Raw genomic sequence first — 11,733 nt, 5'->3', positions numbered from 1 at the left:
TTCACATGTACGTGCTTGAAGGTCATTTTCCTCTTTCCTCTGCACCAGAAAAGCAAACAGAAAGTAGAAAAGTCAACAACGATAAACTAGACCCAAGAACAGTGTTTCTGGGATCTCATGCTCAGTCGTGTGGTTCACTCTGTATGAGCAGAAAGCAAACAGGACACAGTATAGAATTATCAATGGATGAAAGTAAGTTGTATGGGGAGAATTGGAGAGGAAAAAGTCTGTAAACCATATAATATACGTAATAATTTATAATATAATAAGTACAGTCTATTGTGTGTAGATTACATGTTTTATGTGCATATTTATATATATCCGTATGAAACTAGAGCTACTATATAGCTAAGAGTAGTTCAACACTACAGTCACATATATACTATATCTACTGTTATGTCAGTAGTCAACCTGTATTGATGTAAACAGACGCAAACAACATTGTTTCCAACTATAAAATGTCAAACAGTTATCAGTGAAACAGTTTCCTCTTTTGTGCTGCCACACCTGTAGTGTTGTTTAGAATGCAGCAAACAGGCATTGTTGCATGTAAATATGAATTGTTTTTGTTTTTTAATAAATCAATAACAATTAAAGTTATACCTTAGTTGTAGGCTTACACTTTTCTATTGTAATAAAATACAGTTTAGATTGTAATTTCGTCTTTTTCTTCATCGTCAGATAAATGCTCTCATTAAAATAAACCAATGCATACTGATAATGTATTTCACACATGAAGTCAGGACCATCTGTTTCTCCTGGTAGCAAAACATTATGTAACATTCTCAACAAATAAAGCAGAATTAGCGCTTACCCTAGAAAGCAAAGAACAGATGTGCTGCCTTCAGAAAATAGTCACCTTGCAGCTGGGAAGAATGAAGGGATTATAAAATAATCAACCATAGAGGAATATTCATTTATCTTTATTCTGCATCTTGGAAAAAATGTTCAGACCACATTATTACCTTACAGTTAAATATGCATTTACTAATACATAAAACATGAGCCTTGTGTGTTTTATACAACTAAACATAGTAATAAGGAAGATATAAAGGTATAAGCTTAAAAAGTTGGTGTGATATGATAGGTTTACTCTGCCACCCAATCGGGTTACAAGTTTGGATAATGTTTCCGTGATGTCTGCAACTTGCTGTTGCTGACCACTCCTCAGGGCCGGATTAAGGGAATGGAGGCCCCCAGGCTATGGGTACTGTGAACCCCCCCCACCCCCCACCCCTCCCCACCCAAGTTCTTCTGTCACCCCCTGTAGTGCTTTTGCGGTGTAGTAAGCTCCTTACTGAGATCTCGTGAGAGTGAGGCTATGACTCATAGTCTCACTATCCCGGGATCTCCTCAGTAAGGAGATTACTGTGTGCCGCGGAAGCACTACAGTGACGACAGGCAGCTAACAGCATAACATTTTCTATGACATGACAGTCGGAGCCCGCCCCCGCCCCGATGAATATCGGCAGGCCCCTTAGATGGCCTAGGCCCCTGGGCTCTAGCCCAGTTAGACCTCGGATTAATCCGACTCTGCCACTCCTAATGGTGTCTCTTGGCCAAACCAGCTACACACTGACTGTAAATGTCAACTGCAGACTGTTTTAGTGTCCCCAGATGCAGGAGGCTATTGCTGGCAATCCCAGGTTTCTTTCGTCACTTAAAATTGGTTGCTCCTGTGCAGTGTGTAGTTGCTGCAGCACCACTTTGCTTACTTTGAAGTCCGCACATCTATGTGAAAGGACGTTGTGCTCAATGCAGGACATCTGGTAGATTGATAAGAGCGTCATAGAACAAAGCAGGATTTTAGCAGGATGATGTTTATTACTCAAATATTTTTTAAGTAAAATATCTGTCACACACAAAGGTGTGTTACACACACACAGAACACCTCTAAAAGGTAATGATATTGTACACAGACACACAGACAATATTATATACTTATACAGAGCATAAAGCGGTTTACATCCCTGCCATAAATTCAAATAGGCACTTATACTACTGAACCTACCCTAAGTGGTTTATGTGAACAGGGTGGCTAGTGGGAAGACTGCACCTAATGTGGTCTTGAACTGCGTGGACCAGTGGACAAAGTTCTTCTGATCATGTGCAGTCCGTTTCTCCTCTAGCCAGTCTAGAGGACAGAGTCTTCCTTACTTATGTAGATATAAATCTTAAAAAGAGAGGTGATGTCTAAAATCTAATCTTGGTCAAACCACAACTCCTTACTACTTGTATTGTTATTTCCATAGAGTGAAACAAAAATAAAAGATATTGTAATGAAAATGTGTGACATGTAAGCAGATGACACAGGTAAAAGAAAGTTTGCTGTTGAATAAACGGCTGCTAATAGGGTGGTTCATAGGTTGATTTTGGGACATATTTTCACAGAACTTCAGGAGACCTTAAACTTAATACTCATATTACCACACTTTTAACATTGATGTATTCCTTATTTTTTTTTACATTGCAGGCTATATTGAATAGCTGGATTCATTGATCATTTTTCCTGATGGTGTCGTGTATGGGATCTCTCTGGGTAGCTCTATCCATTATTTTATCCATCATCTTAGGATTCAGCCTGATGTCTTCTGCATGGTTTAAAAATGATGACACATCTTTTGGGGTCTTTGTTCAGTGCAGCTGGCAAATCCCTTCTCCTTGTAATCAAACCTGTATTGTTTTCAGGACTTTGGAGGAGATTCCTGATCTGTTTTGGAAGGTAAACAGAAACCAGAAACCAATAATGCTACAATGTACTATGCACTAGATTGTTTTTCAAATGCTCTAGAGCACTGTTTCTCAAAAGTATCTCTCATATGCTTTAAACTGCAATATTTTTTCAGAATTCCAATGTACAGCAAAAGCGTTATTAAAATACTAAATGTAACTTGCACTTGAAACCCCCACGCCTGAGAGGTTATGGTGGGAGTGTGTGAACACTCGCTAGAGATCTAGAGCCTTGTTAGAGCAGACCACATCTTTGGGGGTGTTTGAGTTATGGCTTCTGATGACCATCAGCATGTATGATTACTGGTCACACTGTAGCAGCACAGGGTACCCTGCCACAATGTAAAACCAGCCCCAGCACAGGTCAGAATTCTGTAGGGGAATTGGGCCTGCAAAATATGTCAACCTTCTCTCTCCATGGGTAAAGCAGCCTCTTAGTGAATAGCAATGGGGCTCATCCTGGCACTCTTATATTATATTCCAGCAACCCAAAAACTGCTCGGTCCTCACATCCGGGTCACGTTTGTAGTTTTTTGCAGCAGATTGATCTTGAGGAGTTGTTTTCTACTGCGTTCTGGTGATAATGGGACAACATTTACTAGGTGTATCATGGCAAAGCTTTTGATTGGCAGCCACAATTTTTAATATGGGGCATTCCCATATACAATGGTATAAGGGGGCATTGGGATTGTCACATTTAAGACAATTGTAGGTTACGAACAAGCTGATAGTATGGTACCTGGCAGGTTACATATTTGTGTGTGTGTGTGTGTGTGTGTGTGTTGTGAGCATATGGGAACAACATAGGTTTGATTTTATCCATTATCTTGGGGGGTTTTTTGTTAAACAAATTACACATTGATCATTATAGAAAATAATACTGCTCCCTCTGTATGACCTGCTGGGTGTAGTTGAGGAGAGGTTTGAGAAACTCTATCCTACAGCTTCTTCTGCATGGTAGACGTCACCTCATGAATCTGCTAAACAGTTGGGGCAGTGGATATAGTTTGAAGAATTGGGGCACTGCACGCATTGGAGTAAAAATCAGGTCTGAAGTAGTTCTGAATCATATGAAATTTAACCAATAATAGTGAAAATAACAACACAGAATAGCAAAATACTTTTGAATATTGCTTTCGTTTCAACTATGGTTATGAAGTAATGTAGTGTTTGGTCATATTTATTAGGGAAAGCTTTCAAGAGATGTCTTTATCAGGCTTAACTAATACTGAATTGCCAGTCAGACATACATAAAAATGTGAACCTAGATACATAAAGAGGAAATAAAGCATCTATTTTACATTAATATATATCATAGGCTATATTTTACTTAGCTGAATAATAGAAATGACAGAACTGAAGATCTACATATACCCATGCCATGTTAGGAGAGCATCACACTAACTAAATAAGCAGACTGTGGGCTAGATTTACTAAACTGCGGGTTTGAAAAAGTTGGGATGTTGCCTATAGCAACCAATCAGATTCTAGCTTTCATTTATTTAGTACATTCTACAAAATGACAGCTAGAATCTGATTGGTTGCTATAGGCAACATCCCCACTTTTTCAAACCCGCAACTTAGTAAATCTAGCCTTGTGACTGACAGCTAGGCAGAGTTGCTTTGCAGAAATCCACAATTCAGTCAATTCAAACACAGGGCTAGGGCCAGTGATGTCACAGACTCTACTAGAGAATGCTTAAATAGATGACACAGAAGCACTGAGAGCAGGAGCTATATACCCAAAACTATACACAGCTGGGTTTGTTACAATTCTCCTGACTATTGGTGAAATTATGGCTGTCTTCATTTTAGATTACAGCTGTGATACTATTTGCGGGATGGCTGCTGCTGAGTTTTGGAGCTTTACTCGTTTTGTCATGGACTATTATACCAGCGGGGCTCTGTCAGAGGAGGGTGTGTACTCCAGCCAGATATACACAGATCACTGCAGGTATTAAAACCCAACAATACCTTATCTATTTTTTTAAATAAGTATCTGAAATAGTCTTGTGAACCATATTGACCTTACCTCTGCCCCCCATCAGTGGAGATACTAAATTGGTATGAAGTTGGTAATTTATGTGACATTTACACTTTTGTATGGTGCACATATCCCCACATGTACGTGCACTTCTACACAGACATTTTATACAAGCTATAGTAAACAAATCTTACAATATAGCAGGAAGGATCTTGGGACATAGGACCGCCATCACTTCCCTAAACAGTATTTATTTATTTGATTGTAGTAACTAAACTAATACTGATTTATAAACAAAAATATGTTGTGGAATGCTCCAGCTTTCAGCTATTAATGCTAGATGTAGTCAAAACATGATGATTCTTCAGTATTAACCACATAAATCTATATCATATATTCATACCTCCCAACGGTCACGATTTTGGCAGGACATCCCAATTCACTGGCTGCAAAAAAAGTATTGTCCAATTGTGGGAGGAGTTTGGGCTGAACGGGAGCGGGGTTTATTTTGTCTGAATGTTGGGAGGTATGTGTATTACACGTGTTTGAATTTCAAAATATGACTACAGCTCATAATTCATCTCCCAACTGTCCTGAATTAGGTGGGATAGTTCTGTTTCTCAGTGTTGTATCTCTTGTGAGTGACTAGATATTTTAGTGTCCCGGCCAAAAGAGAGAACTTTTGACAAGATAGTAGAGGCCACCTCCAAAAGCAGCGTGCATTGTTAGGTGCACACAGCTCAGCCTTCCAGCTGCGTGAAGTTGGACAAAGTCCAGACAGTGAGGGACCTTCCCGCAAAATCAGGACACTCTCACCAGAATCGTGAAAGTTGTTAGACTGTGCTGCTCCTTTACCTCTTCATGCAGCTTGGACTACCTTGTGCTGCTGCTGCTGTCTTAAGCTCAGTTGCTGCTTGGCCAAAATCCTGGATGTTGTGACCCTCTTTGGAAAAGAGATAGTTGATATTCATCTCCTAGAATGTCTAGCAATGCGTGAACTCTCTAGGCCTCATTCCCCCCAATAAGCTGGACTTTAAATCAACAGCACCCACATTAATAATTAGGCTTCTTACCCCACCCAACCAGCCTGACATTAAATTTATATTTTTTATGTTTATTAAATAGGCCTCCATCCTTCCCAACAGTCCCAAAATTAAATTAATAGCATTCACTTTTAATAAATGCCTATTTCCCTCACCTCCCCTATTACATTAGTATTATTCACATTTAATAAACATTCCTCTTACCCTTCCCAGCCATTTAATAAATAGGCCTATTTCCCCTAATCAGCCTCAAAAATAAACTAACAGTCTTAAAATTTCCTCCACTGAGCCCCAACATTAATGTATTAGCCACTAACAGGGCCAGACTGGGACTAAAAATCAGCCCTGGCAATTAAAGCACACAGACCCACCTCTGTTGATGAGTACAAAAGAAACTGTGTTATATTTATCGCGCCCTCTCCAGTCACATCACGCCATCCCCCCAGGCACTTTATGACACCTCCAGCCCACTGTACTTATCTATGCTTCTGGTGCTGCTGACATCCATCAGGGTGGGAAGTTCCTGTAGAGTGAGCAGGGAAGCTCTTGGGGGACTATTTATCAACTAGTGTAATTTACCCAAAAGACACTTACCGTGATTCAGACGCAATTTGGGGGATTCTTCAAATGTATGATTGTTGCATCGCAGCAGATATCGTGGATATCTGCTGCTTTGCATTCTATTTAGTTTTTCTGAGCAGTCACCGTAAAATAATATGACTGCTCCGTAACGTAATCTAACAAGTTCCGAAAATTATTAATTTTCGGAAACTTGTTATGTTAAAGCTGGCGTATATGAAGCTGGCGTACATATTCGTAATTGGTCTTTTCTTCACTTTTCATTTCTGTCCAGCTCTGCTCCGAAGAGCAGAGCTGGACAGCGTATGTGCAGAGGGATCGTGTGATCCCTCCCTGTCACATGACAACTGTTCGCTCTTCACACTGCACAGTAGGGTTCTCTGTGTGCATGCCCAATTTATCGCTCAGTGCATGTGCACAGGGATTCAAAGCAGGAACCAGATCGCAATCAAGCCCGCAAGTGAAGAGCCAGGGTAAAGGTAAGTGTTACACTTCACAGGAACAGCCGTTTTCGGAACGGCTGTTCCTGTAGAGATTTTTTAATAAATATAAGAAATAGTTCAATCCTTATCAATGCAATAAGGATTAAAAACTATTTTTCATTTTCTGCGGTGCTTTTTAAATATGCCCCTTAGTCTGATGAGATTACCAAATCTCATGAGAGTTAGAGCTCCTCGGCTTGCCCTGCAGGCTGTGTCCTGTCCAGAGACTGGGAGCAGCTATCCGCTCCCTCCTGCTAACCAGAGCTGGATTAAGGCTCAGGGGGTCCAGGGCAATTAAGATATGAGGGGCTCTATGATGTTATATGGTTATCATTTTATCCAACTTTTAGCCAAATACTCAGGTAATACTGTGTGTACTACTGTTAGGTGCACACAGCTCTGACTTCAGGAGCAGTGAAGTGTGAAGTGGTACTGCTTGTGAAGGCAGAGTTGTGTGCAAATCATGACTAAGCGAGACAGTCACCCAAATACGTGACTGCCCCACCAGATTCAGGACAGTTGGCAGACTGTCATGCTCTCTCCTACCTGTTCTTGTCACTTTCACTAGTATCTTTAGCTCAGTTGCTGCTTGTCTGGATCCTGGAATGTTGGTGCCCTAAAAATGGGTACATGAAATTTAGGAAACTCCAACCAACCCAGGCGTTAAATCAAAAGCACCCATGTTTAATAGCTCCAACACAAAAATATTAGTATTCACATTTCATAAATAACCTATTTCCCTCCTTCCAAACAGCACCAGCAATAAATTCATAGCATATATGTTTAATAAATATAATAATTTCCCACAACCATCCTCAGCATTACATAATTCATATCCACATATAACAAATACCCCTTATCCCCAAACTCAGCCCCACATTTAATCAATAGTCCCAAATACCCCAGCTTTTAAATAAAGGTTCCATCACTCCTTTTTAAATTGATATGCCCCACTATTAAATTAAATTGCATAACCAACACCTCATAAATAAAATAGCACCATTATAGATTTAGCCACCACCTACACTCCATTAAATTAACAGCCTACCTCCCACCCCCATTATATTAAGACCTCCCTCCCTTCCTTTGCTTATTATATTTGCATACCTCCCCATACATTTTAATAACATACCTGCCCCCCCTCCCTTCACACTTACCTTGTTTCATCTTTGTTGTGTAGTAGACTCTTCTGTCTGCCTCTGGAGCTTCTCTGGCCATATAGGACAGCAACTGTCATGTGATTCGCGTCTCATGCCAGGGCTGCCAACTCTGAAATGAAAAACAAGCAACCGCTAAGTGAAAAACAAGCCCAAAACTAGCCCAAACCAATCCTAAAAAGCCCCCAAAAAGCCAAACTTACTAACTACCATAAAACCTCCCGGTGATAATAACTGCACTATAGTGAGCAGATAACTACCGGACAATCTCCCAGTGATGACGACAGTGCACTTTAGTGACCAGGTCATTTGCACAAGGATTCTAGTTACCAGCAAACATGGAGAACCAGTCACAACCGCAATGCATCTCATACCCCCCCAGGGGCGCACGCAGGATTTTTAAGATGGGGTTTCCCCCCCCAAAAAAACATAGAGTTGCTGCACATGCAGAGGGGAGTGGGCCATGTGAGCACAGGTATCTAGTGTTTAGCCATAACCATGAATGCACCTAACACATTCACACACAGGTTAGGCTTACAAGCCCATATCACATGGCAGAAAATCCTGGCCACATGTGGTCATGCACATATATGTGCACATAGCAAACAAGCAGAGAGTTTCATGAGGTGCACATTTTTTGCATTACAAATGCTAGTAAAATTGAACCCCGCTAAGTGTATACTGAAACTTCATTTTATAAAAAAAAATGAAAACTAACTTGCCAACGTGACCTATTATCTCAATGTGATAATGCTCTGATCCAGTTTTGAGCTCCTATTTTCTAACTATAAGAATCCATGTGGAATTACGTCATTTAAATTGAAAAATAATATGCCAGGCAAAACCAAGATAGTTTTGCTTCTATTCATTGGTCACTTCTGATTGATCATTAGGCATTGCTTACTTTGAGCTAACGACTTACAAAATTCTTTCACAAAATATCTGCATTTGGTCACAAAATTGTCCATCACCGACTTAGCTCTTAGTCCACAATTTCTATGAAATGTGAATTTACAATTAAAGTGCAGAATGGCACTGAGGAATGGCCGAGTTGAAAAAAAAGACTCGAAGATTGCATCTCCTTAACTTCACACCAGCAAAGCAGCTTGTTGGATAAATGTTAAAAAAAAAAGCATTTTAGTTTTAACAAGTGTTTTACTCCTGGTTTAGATTGGCATATTTATGCATGTTGTAATATTGGGGTGGGGTCAATCTCTTTTTGTTTTACATATGGGGGATTCATTAAGAAGAAATTGTGGACAATACCTTTAATATTATTTTAACAGAATTTGACATTCATGAGAAAGATTTAGCACCAAAAATTAAGACAACCACATTTAGAGAAACATCACTCTTACATATTTTTATAGCATATAATGTAGTTTTATGCCAAAAAATTGTCACACCTTTTTTAATCCATTTTTCCTGGAAGTAATTTTACAGGAATAATCCCCTTAGAATCTGATTGTTTGCTATTGCCAACACAACAATTTCTGTAAAACTACCGAAGGATAAAAATTATTGTCTAATAAAATCAGTATATAGTACTAGCAGACTATAATACTTTCTCTCTGTTTACCATTTTCAGTTGCTATTACAGTCCTGGGTCTGCTCCTATATCCTGTCAGCCTTCGTTGTTCATTTGCAAATCAGATCTGTGGCTCATCCTTTGCCTACAAGACCGGGAGCTGCTTACTTGGTTGGGGTTATATGATGGCCATTATTACAGTAATGTTCTCCTGTTTCCTTCCCATTATTGGCCGTTACAATTTGAATGAAATGAAGACAAAATTATTAAGGTCCGAATTAACACAGCGTACTTTGGCTTGCGAGGATCACATGTACTAACCTTTTACTTTCTTAATGTCCAGCTGTAAGAGAAAAAGGCGGATAGTTCCACAGCTATGACATGTGATACAGAAGTTTTTATAACTAACAAGTCGTGTATTGTATTTTACAAAAGATGTAGGGCCAGGATTACAATTCAAAAAACATGCTATGCAATTCATGTGTTAATGCTCAATATTGTTGCACCTATCCTTGATATCCCATTGTTTTATGTATTAAAGGAGTGAAACATTTATATGCCATTGTATGTAATACATGTAAGTAATTGTCAGGGACACAGATTTTCCTGATCTATTAAATTAGCACCACTAATTTGTCAAGGAACTACTACTTTTACCTGTCACAAACCGCACTCAGCTCACTTGTGACTTGGAAGCTGCTGTAAGGGGCCACACAGCATTCCAGCACTCTATCTGATAGGTTTTAAATCTAACTGGATCCCTACCCAACACAGAAAAGACAGTTTTATGTGACTAATGGGTTGCCGTTCATTTTTCTATTTAGGAATATGTGTTTAGTTACTAATAATATGAATTATAAGCAGTAAATCTAGGATGAATTAGATATTTCCTATATAAATTGGAGCCCTGATGTCTTGTGACGTGTCAAACGTTACTCAGGTGACAGGACGTAAGCTCATGGCAGGAGCTCTTAGAAGACACACTGTTACTCCCTAGACGTGACGAATTTATCTCATAGAGTCATAGTTTTGTAAATGACTTGATGGATACTGGCACAGAATATCACAGAATAACATAGGCCCATTTATCCGTGATATCACATTTCATAAATTTATATCTAGCTGATTAACTCTAGATTTGGGTCATAATCCCGACCTGACACCTGTACACGGCTGCATATTAAACAGATGACTGAGCAAACAGCACATACCTAAACATTTGTTAACATTTACTGTGTGCTACAGATGTATAGTTTATCATACGTTCACAATTTTATATGCCAGCATGAAGCTAATCGTCTTGTGGGCAGCTATTAATATTCATAAGTATTGATGTAAGTGTGACCTGCCCATGTACTGGCAGTAGCATGCTCACTGTGCTCCTGAGAAACATCTTGTGACATCATTAAGCTGGCTGCTTTCAGTATTTTCTGTAGCACGTTATCCTGTTCCTTTCCTAAGCAAAAATATATTTTCCTGGAAGAATATTCCTGGTAACCTACCTCTGGGGCTGAAGAACCATGAGTGATCTCTTCCTTCCATGCCCAATACCTGGATAAACCAAAAGCTTCTGTTAGTTACTCCTTACTTTTTTTTCCAGGCCTCTCTTACCTACCTGTTTTTGTGCCTTTGACTACCTGCTGCTCCTAGTGTTTTAAGCTCGGTGGTAGTGGGGTCCATAGGGTACCCTAGTGGACCAGTCGGAGTCTGTCCCCACAACCATCGCTAACCTCTCCCATTGTAGAATGGTGCGTGTTGCGGAAGTGGCATTTCATTGTCTCTGCTCTCTTACTTATTCGAGGGAGCCCACCAGGGATTATCAGGGTACCCTTGTGGGTCAGTCTGAGCTTGAGTACATGTGATCACACTTTACAAGACCAAACTAAGTAGTACTGTATACATACAATAATTTTGTCATGGAGACATAACACAAGGAGTAGAGATATTTTATATAGATCTAAGAAGACATTCTTTCTCAACAGTGACTTTCAGATGTCAATGATTTACTTTTGTGATATATCACGGAGTCATTTTAGTTAAACTTTCACACGACCAGAGACATAAACAAAGCATATAAAATACAGGCAAGAAAAGTAAGTTATTTGAGAATTACATAACCATATAGTTCTCAAATATTTGTTATTCTTTAAACAAATGAAATGTGTTTAGTTCCTATAGATTGAAATGCACTAAACAGGTTAAAGACCCCACTCATATCTGTCATGTACAT

General features: G+C 39.4%; 1 protein-coding gene across 2 annotated transcripts; it reads left to right on the top strand.

The window, feature by feature from the left end:
• Window positions 1-10,003, top strand: LHFPL7 (LHFPL tetraspan subfamily member 7). Of its 2 annotated transcripts, XM_075192351.1 has the most exons (4): window positions 1-192; window positions 2,474-2,722; window positions 4,546-4,684; window positions 9,564-10,003. In XM_075192351.1, the coding sequence occupies exons 2-4, from the start codon at window positions 2,513-2,515 to the stop codon at window positions 9,821-9,823; spliced, it is 609 nt and encodes a 202-aa protein (XP_075048452.1). In that variant the 5' UTR covers window positions 1-192; window positions 2,474-2,512; the 3' UTR covers window positions 9,824-10,003. The 2 variants fall into 2 exon arrangements, with proteins under 2 accessions (XP_075048452.1, XP_075048461.1); XM_075192360.1 differs by lacking the exon at window positions 1-192 and having other exon boundaries at window positions 2,372-2,722.
• The last annotated feature ends 1,730 nt before the right edge of the window (window positions 10,004-11,733 follow it).

Source organism: Mixophyes fleayi, chromosome 1 (assembly GCF_038048845.1).
Source record: "Mixophyes fleayi isolate aMixFle1 chromosome 1, aMixFle1.hap1, whole genome shotgun sequence".
NCBI classification, from domain to species: Eukaryota; Metazoa; Chordata; class Amphibia; order Anura; family Limnodynastidae; genus Mixophyes; species Mixophyes fleayi.
This window is presented reverse-complemented; position numbering and strand designations above follow the sequence as displayed.